Source organism: Lutra lutra, chromosome 10, assembly GCF_902655055.1.
Source record: "Lutra lutra chromosome 10, mLutLut1.2, whole genome shotgun sequence".
Lineage (NCBI taxonomy): Eukaryota > Metazoa > Chordata > Mammalia > Carnivora > Mustelidae > Lutra > Lutra lutra.
The window spans coordinates 74,911,457-74,927,514 of record NC_062287.1 but is presented as its reverse complement, the minus strand read 5'-3'; the positions used below and the strand labels follow the sequence as shown (position 1 = coordinate 74,927,514).

At 43.9% G+C, this 16,058-nt stretch overlaps 1 protein-coding gene across 1 annotated transcript in view; it reads right to left on the bottom strand.

Moving 5' to 3' along the window:
* Positions 1-16,058, bottom strand: part of NELL1 (neural EGFL like 1) — an 845,189-nt gene that overhangs the window by 701,624 nt on the left and 127,507 nt on the right. Inside the window, 1 exon segment of the mRNA XM_047693683.1 lies at positions 15,039-15,209. Within this exon segment, the coding sequence (XP_047549639.1) occupies positions 15,039-15,209 (171 nt within the window).

Below are 16,058 nucleotides of genomic sequence, written 5' to 3'. Positions count from 1 at the left end.
AAATGCCACTGCCTTTCTTTTTTTTTTTTTTAAGCTACCACTGTCAGATTATCACAGACACAAGTAACAGGATTTACTTTTGCCAGTATTGCACTCTGAATAGCAAAAATAAACAAAAGCCAAAGGATTGGCTTTTTCATCTATGTCTCTTAACACCATTTTGACAATTTCCTCTTTTCTGACCACATCATTAGGTTTTCCAAAGGCCTTATCCGAGAGTCCATCATACAGAGGCTAATGTCATGACTAAATAATTTGTAACTGGAGGGGATCTCATCTGTATTCTCTAAGAGTTGGGATTCTAGGCCGAGAGGAATGGAAGATGAGGTCCTATAGGTTCAGCCTGGACAGATCATCTGTTGGGTCTGCTCCCCCCACCAGATATGCCTCTCCCTAACTGGGCTGGGGGGTCAGGTGAGGATGCAGGACCCTCTCTGGGGACCTATGTGCTCCATCCTCAAACCTCTCTGCTTTCCCCAAACTCCTGGCCAATCAAGGAAAACACCCCACCGTGCACCTTTCACTCTTTCTTCCTGCTGATTTAGAAGAGTAATTGCCACCTCACTTTTATTGATGAGCAACCCAGGACTCAAAGACACACAGCTATGAAGTAGTGAAGTCAGGCAGTGATCCAGGGTCTCTGACTTTGAAGCTGTAACCATCAGGGTCTTGGTGGGAAATAGAGAGGTTTGGCAATTTGCAGCCAATATAATTAATTGATTATTTAGAGAGGTATGAACAGAGAGTATATAAACCACAAGGGATGGTGTACTGCCACAAAGCTTAAAAAGAGGGAGCTAGGGAATCTCTTTTCTGGGGATGAAAAGGCTAAGAGAACCCAAAAAGGCCATCTGACAGGGCCTGTGGCTTTCAGTCAGGAGGCTCGGTCAACCCAAGGTGACCCCATAGAGGAAAATCTAGGGAAATCCTGTTCTCTCCTCTCTCTCCCTTACCTCCTGCCTGGTCTTCCTGCTGAGGAACTCCAAGAATCTAAATGATGAAGCAACCCATGGTCGGCCTACCAGCAGGACACGGAGGAGTGGAAAAGGGAGGGCAGAGAAGGTTTCTGGAGAAGCAAATGGAAGATACTCTGCCCAGACTCCAAGGTTTTTTCCACCATCCCACGGTCTCCCCCTGGAGGGATGACTGGAGCCAATACCTAACTACACTTCCTCTGAAGGTGACAGTTTAGTTAAGCCTCATGATTCCTCACTTGGCAAATAGCGGATCACCTTTTTCACATAGCACTTAGCAAGGATGAGCTTTGGGGCAAAGCTCAGTCACATAATTTGTATGTGAAACAGCTTCACAGATTCTGTCAAGGCTGTATTTCATTCTTCACTGAAATCCGAAATCCTGATTTCAGAGTTACTCCAAATGAAAACCCTAGACCCAGCTGCAAATGCTGATTCCACTGCTGCCTGCTTGACCTCCAGCAAGGTAACCAGCACCCGCACCAAGCTGGGGATCCCATCTGCAGCTTACATACAGCAAGGAAACGAGATCCAAGTACGGGAAGGAGTCAGCACCAGGCAATCAGTGAAAACCAAGGTCTGTTCTCCCCTGAGGGTGGGAACGGGCTCTCCTGACAGAGGGGTGTGTCCTGGGTTGGCGCTGACAGGGGTGCCCTGAAGCTCGGAGGTCAGTAAACAGAAGGAAACTGAATCCATAGCCAAACTATACATGGAAAGCAGCAAGCATTAAAAGCCAAGCGATCAGTGGGCCAAGAACGCAGGAGCTAGGAGCATGACCAAGTGCAGAAGGGGAAGGCAGACCTTGGTAGAAGCTACAGTCCGGCCCTGGCTTCGAGGGGTCTACCAGGGGACCTCGAGGGAAAGGGGCAGCAGCAACAGGCACCAGCCAGGCTGGCCAGAGCAAAGGCCTAACAGGAGCTGCCCTGGTCACCAGAGTCGATGGCTCAAGGCAGGAGCCACACTGGCCACTTGGATGCCCTCATTCTCTCTCCTGTTTGGTAACAGCCTTAAAGATGCCCCAAGGGCAAGAATGGCTGGGTATGCAAACGACTCCTGATTCACCAGATACTGGTCTCACCTCCTTGGATTTGTCCTATTCACTTCTGCTCAGATGTGGAAGAACCATCGCTATCAAATTCAGCACCAGCAGGCACCATGCAGGTTTGTACCGAACTCTTAACAGGTGCAGAGCTCAACTATGGATCTGCTCCGGCCGCACTGGTGACAGCCTGCCCGAGAACCACTTCTCTCTCTGAGCTCCATGTACCTCGTACTCCAGTGCTGTTGGAGCAGTTCCAGCACCATGGAGGGAAGAACGGTTAGTCTCTGACAATCATAGCAACCCTTTCCCCCTTTGCCAGTGGAAAGCATCCAGAGACAATGCTGGGGATACCAGCAGAAGCAGATAAAGGATGCGTTGGTCCCAGATGACCAGAATATCAACTCCTCTCCGGCACTGCCTCATCTCAACTTGTTTATGTAACCATTATATATCCATATAGTTTAAGCCACTGTTATTTGCAACCAGCGATGTCCTAACACACGTGTGTGGTCCTATTTAAGTCTAGTTATACAGTGAGGGAGTCATCATCTTTAACTTTAGGATTGAGGCTTAGGAAAGTTAATTAACTTTGCCAAAAATCCTATAACTCGAGTCAGAGCTCAAGTAGAAACCAAGGTTGTCCAACTCCAAATGCTTGTGATCTTAACCACTATACTTTCTCTCATTATGTTCACATAATGCCTGACCTGGGACAGCATGGGCTCCACTTCAACTGCACAAACAACAGTTAGCATTATGCCCAAGCACCGAGCATCTGACCCTCATCACACACCCACTTCCATCTTGCAACCCCCATCTGAGCAGAGGCTAATTGCCACGATCTCCCCTAGCTACAGCGCTGAGACAGAACATGCTGACCAAGGGCAGGGGCTCTTGGCTCCCGGCCCTGTTTCTTTGGTCACTGTTGTGTAGAGCCCAAAGCAGGCGGCTGCAGGCCTGCAGGTGATTACTGCCACGTACACCACCAAGGCACAGAATGATCCAGAGTATCCTACAAGAAACAAAACAGCCCTCATCCCTACCTTCTCCACACCAATGATGTGACAAGGCTTTATTCTGTTAAATGAGAAAGCAGCTGAGGAAGGACACGTTCCAGCTCATCATTCAGGGGGAAAGTGCTGATATATGAAAAGAAATAAACCTCAAGAATGGAAATACAACTTTTGATGATCACCTATGGACAATGGAATTAAGAGTAGGGTGGAGAGGAGAAGGGAGATGGGGGAAATTGGAGGGGAAGACGAACCATGAGAGACTGTGGACTCTGAAAAACAATCTGAGGGTTTTGGAGGGGAAAGGGGCGGGAGGTTGGGCCAGCCTGGTGGTGGGTATTAAGGAGGGCACATATTGCACGGAACATTGGGTGTGGTGCATAAACAATGCATTCTGGAACACTGATAAGAAATTAAAAAAAGATGGGGCGCCTGGGTGGCTCAGTGGGTTAAGCCGCTGCCTTCGGCTCGGGTCATGATCCCGGGGTCCTGGGATCGAGTCCCGCGTCGGGCTTGCTGCTCATCAGGAAGCCTGCTTCCCTTCCTCTCTCTCTGCCTGCCTCTCTGCCTACTTGTGATCTCTCTCTGTCAAATAAATAAATAAAATCTTTAAAAAAAAAAAAAAAAAAAAAAAGAAATTAAAAAAAGAAAAAAAGAGTAGGGTGGTAAGTATTATACAGTTTTAAATACCTTTCACCTTTGTTTTTATGTTATTCAGTACTGTAACATATAGTTTACATAGGAAATGCACTGATATATTATTCCATCTTACAAAGCTAAAAAATACCTATACTGGAAACTTACACCCCAATCTTCACATAGTTCCCTAGAATTTCTGTCCTCATAGCTTCTTACACACATTTTACTCTGTGAATCTGGCAAGCACCTTTTATGATCTCAAAAAATTAAAGATTTTATTTATTTATTTGACGGACAGAGATCACAAGTAGGAGGAGGGACAGGCACAGAGAGAGGGGAAAAGCAGGCTCCTTGCTGAGCAGAGAGCCTGATGCAGAGCTCGATCCCAGGACCCTGGGATCATGACCTGAGCCGAAGGAAGAGGCTTTAACCCACTGAGCCACCCAGGCGCCCGATCTCAAAAAATTAAAGAAATGAAAAATCCATTGAGCTTCACAATAAGGCCACCCCCAAAAAGCATGCAATACTCATTAAAAAATAATAATATTATACAAAACTCTGCCCACAGGGCTTAACTTACTGGACTTGGTAGGCAGCCCTTCCTGTGAGCGCCCAAAGCAGCTTCAAGAAGCAGACCCTCAGAAGTTTATACTGGAGATAGAGCTAGCTTGCAGGACCAACACATACCCCACCCAATTATGTCTGCTCTCCAGCAGAGGGGGCACATCGGCCCTTAATCCTACCTGTGACGGGTTTACTTTCAGACCGTAAGTGTAAATCACCTAAGCTCATTCATGCCTGCCAGAGCTCCTGCGGACACAATTCAACTTGAGAGTGAGGCATGGTTTACTCTGGGCTGTGAATCAGACCAGGAAATCACCAAAAGCCTTTTATAGATTAACTGCCTTCCTCAAGGAATGAATAATCCTCAGAAGTTCAAAGTAGAAATGCCAGGATTACTTCACCTTCGCCATTCCCTGTGCCTAATTTACAAAGCATATTGAAATTTACAGCACACATTCCATGCTGGTTCTCACTGGATGCTTCCCATAATCCTGTACTAGCAGACTGGGTAGAAATGATGTCCATTCTGTCCAGAAAGGAGACAGAGGCGAAGAGAACAAGGAGGCTTAACTAATGGAACCATCTAGAAGGGTAAGATCACAGGTCGGAAGCCACAAATACAGACCTCTAAAGCAGAACTCTTCCATTTATTCATTCATTCAGGTATTCACAAGTATCTGTTGGCTACGTAAGTACAATGATGGCTTTACGATATGCATTGGGAATAGGGAATGATGAGTTCTGAGGGCGCTTACAGCCCATGGGAAAAGAAGACATCAATGAAATGATCGAAAACTCCACTGCAGGAAAAGGAGCACTGTTTTACAGTCCAAGTATAAAACACAAGAGACTCTTTTGTCCTGAGGATTAAGGCTAAGTAGGATTTACCTCTCAATACTCCAAAAATGGCATGTATGGCGCTCCTGTGGCATCCACGACGTTGGTTCTCTTGAGGAACTGAAAGAACTGGAGGTCAGAGAAGCAGGAAACGCGGTGCAAGAGGAAATTGAAGAAGGAAACTTGGACCAGACCAGGAAAAATTTTTCACAGCTCTAGGAAGGATTGTAACCTTAATCCTAACACTCACAGGAGGCCATTAAATGCACTAACCTACAGGCTGGGATGGGTAGGAAAGATGGTAATCAGGTTTGCAAATTCCTTATGCATCACCCTAATGTCTGCGAAAAATTGCCACTGGCGAAAATTACTCTGAATTCAAGGTGCTCACCTACATCCTGCACCTCACTCTTATTAGCTCCTACAGGCTCTAGTATATATCTAATTAAATACCAATAAAAGTAGCAATAATGACCAACGTCCTCCTAATCAGGGGTCCCCAGCCTCAATACTTTATTTCACTGCCAATAGTTTTTAATGAGACCTTGTGATTTCAAAGTCACCTTAAAGAACACAGAGTTTATCACCTTGAAATCGTATCAGAATTTATATTGAAACAGTATAAAACCACCCATGTAACACTGAGACTACTGTAACTCATCTCTCATACATTTCAAGAAATGGCCAAATGGCTCATTTGCAGTCAGTTGTGATTTAATATTGGGTCCTTGGCCATTACACATCAGCACAGAGGTATATGCAAGCCATACCAATCACACAAAGATGATGGGCCATTCAAAGGCCTCACCCAATAGGCTCTCTGTGGTACTGAGACCAAGAATCTGCCTATCAACATTCAGATTCCAGGAAAGAAGAAGAGTCTGAAAGCAATACCACAGAAGCCTTCGAGAGTCTGAAGACCATCAGTGGTTGGAATGCACAAGGGAGATTTTAGTGCCACAGGGAAATGGCCCCAGGAGGTGATTAGCATCCCCAGTCTTAGAAAATAGCACTTATAACTTGACCTTTGTTTTCTTCAGTTTATAAATGGAATACATTGTACTTTTTCCGTGAGAAGTTACGAGTGTTCTCTTGTCACATGAGGGTGTTAAAAAAAAAAAGAGAGAGAGAGAGAGAAAATGGAATGACTGGTAGAGAATAAGCTCTTTGAAATAAGGACGGCCCTCTGCATGTTGGTTCCAGGCTGCAAAGACTTACTATATACTCCTGGAGGAGTCCCTTCTCTTCTCAGCACCTCACAATTCCCCATCTAGAAGATGCAATAAGACCTAGTTCAGAGGGCTACACTGAAGATAAGTGATTAGAGGAATCATCTTTAAAGAAATGCAGGACACTAACCTTAATTCGCTAATGACTAAGCAAGAAGTCTGAGCTTTCTCCAGCATGGTGCTAAGCCTCTGAGGCTAAAATGTCCAAGAACTCAAGAAACAGGAGCCATAAATTCCCCAACTCTTTCTTTGCCCGTGCTTCAAAGACAGTATCAGACCTGGAGACCAGTTATCAGCAAAAGTGCACGGAGTGAATAGGTGAGTCAAGTGCAATGCTGAGAACGTACCAGGATGTCACAGCCTGGAGTGGTTTACGTCCAGTGGAAATAAAATTCCATTCTAGTTAATTCAGACATGCTGAGCGTCTCAAGCCAGCTGATGGCCCCAGCTCCAAGCACATAAGTTCCTGTGTATTAAGTTTGCTATCAGGAAAGTCATATGCCCAGACAAATAGCTTCTAGTGAGTATAGATGCAGCCTGATGTTCCTGAGAAAGAATTGCAGACAACAGCATCACAGAGGTTTTTTTAAGAGAAAGGAAATTATTTCCACTCTAATTGCCTGGGGAAAACCCTCCAGTGAGGGCCCAGACACATTAACCAAGCAGCTGGCTTAGTTGCTCTGGAACTCCTACTGGGAGAAACACAAGAAATTAACAAGGACAAGCCGAGGGACAAAAGTCAACTGAATTTATGGTCAGAGCAGGGAAAACAATGTGTGGAAACATTTTCCTTCCCAGCCTGCTCATCCTCATACCACGCCTCCATCCCTACCTTACCCTCTTTAAAAAGGAGGGGACAACCAAACAGGTACAACTATCCATCTGTTTCTTTGAGTTCCAACCACTCTGGCTACTTTTTCAGTTTCCAGAAAGACGTATTTCTTTACAATAGTGTAGGAAATCCATTCCATGCCACCTTAGAACCCCTGGTCTAACTAAAAAACTAATGCAGTGTTTCGATTTTTTGTTCCAGTTAAAAAATCCTCATGGGCCATGCATTTTCTATTCCCCAATGCTCTATTCCAACAAATGGATCATAAGGGGAACAGAGACAATATGTAAATGTGTTCTTTGGAAAGACAAGATTCCTTCCACCACACGTATTGTTCTGGCTTGACTTTTTTCTCCTTGCTTTCCTTTTTAAAAAATACTGTGCATATCCATCAAAGAGACAATAAAATTGTAACAAGAAAGATGCAAGCATCGGTATGTTTCCTACAAGAACACATTTACTTCTCTTGCAGCCTATTTCCCCTTCCATTTACCCAGTGTATAACCCTGTCCACGCAATACAGTGACAACTCAGGATGTGTTTGAAGGCATGTAGATGTAATCACTAGAGTTGGAAATGCAGTCCCATTTTCCTCTGTATTCTAATATATGTTGGGTCCCACATATGCAGTAAAGTGCCTTCTTGTCAATCTACTCATGGCCTCGGGTAGCCAACAAGTTAACAAATAAAGAATAGATTCTATTGGGACGCCTGGGTGGCTGAGTTGGTTGAGCGGCTGCCTTCGGCTCAGGTCATGGTCCCGGCGTCCTGGGATCGAGTCCCGCATCGGGCTCCTTGCTTGGCGGGGAGCCTGCTTCTCCCTCTGCCTCTGCCTGCCACTCTGCCTGTGCTCCTGCTCTCTCTCACTCTCTCTAACAAATAAATAAATAAAATCTTTAAAAAAAAAAAAAAGAATAGATTCTATTGTATTCCTTTGTTGTCTTCTCTATTTACAAAACTAAAAACACCAAGAGTGCAGTTCATTAGGCCCTCTAGGGCACAAGAGGAAAAGATGAAGGTCCTTGAAAAGACAAAATTAGGAACAGGTCTGCTACTGATATCATTAGAAGACAGGGCAAAGTTAAATGTGGAACCTACCTAATTAGGTTGGAATGTAATAAGCCACAGGGTACACAGCCTGGGTAGAAATGAGAGGGGCTCAGTCAGAATGAGATCATCAATACTCTAATATCTAGGCTGCCTACCAACTAAGTAGCTACTCTCCACTTTGCCAAAGAATCTATAACACTGGACACATGCATCTTTAGACCCAGTTTCCCCCATTATATCTTTACAGCTTGGCAGCAAAGGTTTTTCTCTTCCCTCAGTGTTCAGAAGAAATGTTTTTCAACAGTGCAACTATACATTATCTGCTGGCTGAGGTGCACTACTCTATCTTATAGGTCATCGATCTACCAAGACCTTCATCGCCAGGTCAGCCAGCACTGCCAAAAGGCTGTCCATGGTCACATGTCTGGGACAGAACACTTGAAGAAATAAAGAGCTCAAGATGGGAGAGAACAAGACGTGACCATCCATTAGCATCTAATAATGCATATACAGCACCTACTCCAGCAAGAGGACAGACAACTGGGAAAAAAAGATTGGGCATTTAGAGTTAAGTAGTCTTTGCTCACCAGCAGCACGCTAACTGAACCAACCCATGTATCAATCTGGTCACTGCAAACCCTCTGCTGGTCTATACTACAGAAAGGGCTCTGTGAGGATGGCAAGGCTGGGTTGCTCTCCAGGGTCCTGAAGAGTCAGGGCTGGGTTGCTCTCCAGGGTTCTGAAGATTGGAAAAAAGAAAAGCGTGCCTCAAGTAAACCAGAGACATGCCCAGAAGGTCAGAGACAGAAGTAAACCTAAAAACCACCTGGACCTATAGCCCCTTACTGTACCTGGAAAGCTAAGGCCCAGAAACAGAACATTCCTTCCTCAAGGCCATATGAATTTACCAATCTCTTTCAGCTCCAGTTTGCAGTCCAGAACATTCTTGTGCTAAAAAGCCAGATTTTCCAAGTAGAAAAGCAAAATTACTTTGTTAAGGAAATTAAAACAAGTGAGTTTTCCTCACTTTGTAAAGCTTCACCTACTTGTATATCTCCTCATAAAAACTGTGATAATTTTGGCTTCTGAGATGGGGAGGGTGAAGTAAATTTCTGCACCTCCTCTCTCACGTGATTAAAAAGGGAAAAACACCAAACTGCCCTACTAGGATCAACAAAAGATCTTCACACAATGGAGAGGAGGTTTTCTTCCCTATTCACAATATTTCCCATTTTTAAAGAGGTACTGCAATTTTTTATTTTATTTTATTTTTAGTTATTTATTTTATTTTTAATTTATTTTATTTTTGTTTTTTATTTATTTGTTTGTTTGTTTATTTATGTTTTTTAAAAGGGACCCCACTGGTATAAAAACCATATATCCTTGGTGTTGCATTATTAGCCATGGAACCAAATTACCGGAGAACGTTACCTAAGATTTGGCCATCAAAGTAACATCAAGGACCTGATTGTCCTCAAACCCTACAATGCACCATAGATCCACAATCCAAACTAGGTCCTCATCCTTGGGACATAAGCTACTGTTTGTACACAGGGGAAAATCTGACTATATTGAATTCCTTCCCAGTATATTTTAACAGCTTTTCTTTCTGAGAGTATTCATCTATAGGACTTCATGATGCAGTATAAAGCAGCTTGAAATTATCAAGATTTGGCACACCTTCTCTTGCTATATTCTTACAACAACTCTAAGTTAGAAGAGTCACTATTATTTCCATTTTACAGATGCAAGCATGGTTCCCGGCAAATGAGTGAATGTACAAAGAATCTTCAAGGAATGTAAAGCACAAATGATCTGATTTCACACTTCTGTATAACATATGTAAATCACATCTTATAAACGACAAAACCAAGACAAAGATTCAGCATTCATTTCAGTCTAGATTAAGCCACAGGGAAGAGCTCTTCCTTCCCTTTCCTTCCCTCCCTGCTTTCATAGTTCCTTCCCTGGCCCTCCCTGGAAGCTTTCCCTCAACTTGATTCCACTCACACATACACACTCCTCTCTCACCAGCACTGTGACTTGCTTTGTAATGCTTACAAAACAGACCTCATTCCATGCCAAATTCATGTGACTGGTACAGAATCAAATTACACAGTAACAAAACTGTAAAGCTGCAGAAATTGTAATGCATTTTCACCTGGGATGGTAAGAGACTGAGAGACTATTTCACATCTCCAACTCTCCCTCCTGTGATCTACCAAACTCGAGTGTCTCCACCAGGAATCCAGCAATCCATCACATACAGCCTCAGAACAGCTCTTTGTACTGCTGCCTTCTACCATTACTTAAACCTACACACAGGTATATCCTATCTCCCTAGCTCACTTGTCCTCTCTTCCTGGACAGAAGATCTGGAGCTGCTGGCTGAGTTGGACATGAGGCTCATGCTCGTTTCCCCATTTTATCTTAATTTCAGTAAATTGTGTGCATGTGTTTCTGTTCACGAAGTGAAGCATCTATCCAGTCGAGAAAGCAAGAGATTGAGTCTTGGCCAGGATCTCTTGGAAGCTGTGGTCTTTGATAGTCATCTCTTCATTTTCTTCTCCTGACTGTAGCAGAAATGTTTATAAAAACCAACGTAGTATGTTAGGGGAGCCCGGGTGGCTCAGTGGGTTAAAGCCTCTGCCTTCAGCTCAGGTCATGATCTCAGGGTCCTGGGATCAAGCACCACATCAGGCTCTCTGCTCAGCAGGGAACCTGCTTCCCTTCCCCTCTCTCTGCCTGCCTCTCTGCCTACTTGTGATCTCTGTCTGTCAAATGAATAAATAAAATCTTAAAAAAAAAATACAAAGGCAGCTGGAAAAAAAACCCCAGGGCGATGGAGATAATCAGGCTATGCACCCAACTAAGTGGTTCCTTCTCTGTTTCTAGCTTGAGGTAATGGGCTATCCACAGTTCAGGAGCTTCTAAAACAGCTAAACAGCTGAAGCAGGAAGAAAAGTGTGAGCCTCGGTAGCAAGTAGAAAGTGTAACACGACCAACTAAAATAGCAGTCACTTTTCTTGTGACAATTAGTGTAATTAGGTCTGAAAAGACTGTTTCTCAATTCTCATCCTAAAAAGGTGGAAAATCTCACCACATACCAGTTCCTCAGAGCAATGAATTTCCCGGGAAATCTTCCTATTGCAAATGTTTTTATGGCTCCAGAAATTTCTGTAGCATTTCTCCCCTGGGAAGTCTGCTTCGTGTGCTTGTGACTATGTCCTGGAAAGTACAGGTCATTAACTCTTTACAGGGGTGATCTGCAGGGATGGAAAGACTAAGGTATGGGAGTTAGATCTCGGTTCAAGGTTTTGGCTGTATGCTTATTACACATGATTGAGACCAAGTTATTGATCTTTGAGCCTAATTCCTGACCTGTAAAATAGCTCTAATAAAATTGTCCCCACATGACTATCCTAAGAAATATTATGGCGAGCATGTTACCTGGCCTCTAATAGATGCTCAATAAATGTAGGTCTCTTCCCACATGCTAATGAAATGAGTTTCATTAGTAAGATTCTGTATCTCACCAAACAACTCCAAGGATCAGCAATCTAAGACGTGCAGGAGGAAGATACTGTAAAGGAGCAAACTGCTCACACTGAATCAGGCTTTGGCCTCCCTTATGGCCCTCCCAGTGCCATAGTCCCCAACTGTTGGGTTGAACAGCCTAGCACTTAGAACACTCGTGAATCAGATTTGCGTCCAAATCCTAGTACAGCCACATATTAGAAGCAGGACTGTAAACTTATAATGTAACCTCAGCCCCATCATTTTAAAGCAAGATAGTAAACATGAGTATGGGACAAGTTAATCTATAGAAAATGCTTAGCACTGTGCCTAGCACAAGTCAACACTCAGTAAATATTATCACATTACTGTTTGTCACCTAGCCAGTAGAACTCTAGGACAGGTTGAGAAAAAAAGTGTACCTCTAAGAGGGAAAGCCTTCAAAACAATCTCGAGAGGATGAAATGCATAGCTTAAAAGGTAAAAAATCAGACGTTATGACATTCACTCTATGGGTGAGTGGCCGATATAAGTAGTAGACCAGCATCTTGATAAACGGACCAGAGTCTCTGCCACCCTAGAATCAGCTAGCACTGCTAGGAAGAAACCTGTAAAGAAGGTAAGCCTGTGCTATTCACTAGACCTACCCTCTTTCCTTTATCTTTTCTTCTTTCTTTCTGGGGGCTCTGCACCAGGTACTTGGTTTTCCAAGGTCCCTTACCTTTTGTTGCAACCTACCCTCTTCCTCAGCTTCCTCCCCCTTCCACCTAAACCACTGGTTTTGAAATACCATTCCATGTACCAAGGCTAGACCACCTGCATAAGACCTACATGGAGAGCCTATTAAAAATACAGCTTCTCGGGGCACCTGGGTGGCTCAATGGGTTAAAGCCTCTGCCTTTGGCTCAGGTCATGGTCTCAGGGTCCTGGGATCAAGCCCCGTATCGGGTTCTCTCTGCTCAGCAGGGAGCCTGCTTCCCCCTCTCTCTCTGCCTGCCTCTCTACTTGTGATCTCTCTCTGTCAAATAAATAAATAAAATCTTTAAAAAAAAATACAGCTTCTCAGAAGTTTCTACCCTGAGGGAATCTGATCCAGCTGATCAGAGATGGGGCCTGGTCACCCAATCTTTTTTTATAAGTTCCCCAGTAATTCTTAGGTGTCACCAGATTTGGGAATTACACTGAAAATCAATTTTACCTCTCCTGTGGTCCAGTTGTTCTGGGCCTTTCTTTCCCCTGACCTATCCAAAAACCTCATTTGTGTTTGGGGCCCATCAATTATTAACTAGTAACAACTTTACATTCTCCTTCCAAGATCTTATATAAAGGATGTTAGGTTATGAACTAAAATATGATAAATTTCAAGAGAAATGAAGGGATACTCAGAATCCCCCTCAGTCCATTTCTTTATAAATGAGTCTGACCTTATAAAATACTGTGGGCTCCAGCTCTCATCCTCTCTCCACTTTCCTGGTGGAAAGGCCAAGGCAGCCAAGAAGGGCATACAGTGTATGAAAGTTTGGAGACAGAGGTACCACAACTGTGTAGAGTCAACAATGAACATGGTACTGAGCATCAAAACCTAAGTACCACTCAGAGCCCCTTATATGGACGATTTCATTTAGCACTCCCATCTATGAACAAGTATTACCCCAGTTTACAAGTTTAAAAAGAGATGCACAGAAATTAACTTGCCGAAGTGGCTGAGGAGGTCAGAAAAGAGTATTTCATAGGAACTGGAGAATCTGTGGAAGTGTGAAATCTTAGATTAGCAAAGATATTCTTTCCTCTTTTTCCTTCTCCAGAGAGATTAGTAAAAAAAAGAAGACAAAACTTTTGGAAGGAGTAAGCAAAAAATTGCTTAGCAAGAAACCAGCAGTATCCCCCATTAGTGGGAATTACTAAACTAGAACTTTAAGGCCCCTTTCTGACCTGTGGCATAGGACATGCAGGGCCTTTCTGCTCTCCCATTAGCATACAGATGGGAGCAGGGCAACCAGAGGAAGGCTGCCTGGGCTGGAGTGCTAGAAAACTGACGGAACCAGTGAGCTCTTGGAGGTAGAAAGAAAGATGGCAGATGAGGGCCAGCTTTCTCCAGACAGCCCAAGTTAGGACAATAGAGTGAAAAGGAGCCAGTGTTTCTACGGAAGCTTTGTCCAGTTGAAGTCACAATTCTCTCCAAGTCCAGAAAGCATCTTAAATAAATCAAAATGGACCAAGACTCATTTCAAGATGGCAGAAGTTCCCTTAAGCCTAACATTAATTTCTGCTCTCTGCACTTCCCAGCTCTTTTCCAAAAGAACCAGCAGAGCTTGAACTGCAAGCACATTGGAGCGCCTCCTCCTCAGAAACGTAATCTGGAGCTGATTGACCCTGGATTATTGTTCCTCCCATTCAGTTCCAGAAAGGAGACTGTCCACAACATGCCAGTTCCTTATCCTTGACCTAACAGAACAAGTCCTGTGGCTGAACAGTCATTTTAACTTTGACATTATCAGTAACAAGAACCAACAGTTCACAGGCACTGCTAACAATGGGTAAGACCTGCTCTGGGAGATCACTCTCCACAAGGATTTTCAGTGGATTCGGGAGTGATCAAAATATTCCCTTCAACCGCCATTAGACACTGTCCAGCCACAAATGATCCAATGGAGACCAAGAGTTTTTTTCAGCTCCAAATAAACTTGACTCCAGTGACAGACATGGGGGACGAGATGTCCTTTCCACCCCAATTCACAACACGCGACAAAACCCCCCAGGTCTCACCAATGGTCCTGCCATCCACTGGCAACCTGAAAGGTTCATCCCTCTGCAGAAAATGGAGGGCATTAATTCCCAAAGATTCAAAGCACAGCCTCTTTACGAAGCCTCTGTTTGGAAAAGATATTTAAGCAAAGCTGTGCTTGATGAAGTGGAAGAGAATTAGCTGCCTCCGTGGCATAGGCTTCTCAGCTTCATTCTAAGGTAGAGTGGCTCATTGGCTTCCAAGTGGAACGAGCTCAACAACAATAGATCAGAGTTAACTGTGATCACGGCTCCATGGAATTTCAGCTGGTGCCAGGAGTCCGCGGAGGTGCACTTACTACTCCCCAATCTGTCATCAACCTTTTGTACATTTGTTCCTAGTCACAGGATACTGTATCATCTTAATGAACTGTTTTCTTAGCATATTACGGTTGGCCATTTCAGCACATCTAATGGCCCATTTGGTAGGTTAAATTACAATTAGGGTCCCTTGGTTTTTATTTCCCAGTAAGGCCTGGAGGGGTTTGATTTTTTTTTCCCCTTCCCACTGCTCAATTTCAAGGACAGAATCACAGAAGAACAGAAGCACAGACCTACCTGTTGCAGTCGACATGGAGCAGGAGATGAGAGGCGCTAACGGACAATGCGAGCTTATGCCACTGTCCATCTGCCAGCCGGTACGGAAGGGCCTCGGTCCTGGGCTTCCCGTTATGCATATAGTGATATCGGACCTCATCCCTCAGACCACTGCTCTCCAGTTCAAAATAGCTGCATGTGAAGGAACAAAAACTTGATTTTACTTCTGGGTCTCAAAGTCATCAGTCCTCACTACTTCTTGACCCCCTTTCTCAGAATCTACAATTAGCTGCCACACACAACCCAAAGATCTCCTAACCAAAAATCAATCGTGCTGCATGGAATCCAATTCACCTATTATTGGAGAACCTCACCCTGATACCTTGAGCCTCTGAAATGGATATTGATTGGTCCACTGGGAAGAGAATGGCCACAAGCTAATTAGCAAAGTTTGGTATAGGGTCTCTTCCAATACATAGAAGCACATTTCGGAACACTCTATTGTCTAAAAAAAGACTATACGTGTGGAATGGACTTAATGATGCTTATTTTTATTATTGCCATATTTACTTTTCCAAGAATTAAAGGACAACAGAAATCATATAGAATTATCAGGGACTGAAGGAAATTGAGTTAAGATAACTTTACTAAACATCCCCCCCACCCTGGACAAAAACTTTTAAGTGGACAACAATTCCTAGAGAAGGGAGGAATGGTTGAAGTTACTCACATATGAACCAGTATTTCAAATTATCAGGTCACAAAACATGCAATGGAGTCTTTTCTTTTCCCAGACTGTTCGCCCATTTTCCAGATCCATGAAAAACTCAGCACCACCGCTGCAGTCTGCACTTTTATCATAAGATGCAGAAGTTTGGGATACTCCTCAGCACGCTCCAAGGCTGATACTTGGAGTGGCAGACCATTTAGTCTAAGCCTCCTCTGAAATGCATCACTGTTGTCTTTAAATCAGGCCTAATCTCACTGCCAGGCATTGCACTAAGCATTTAACATACTTTCTAACTCATCACCCCTACAAAC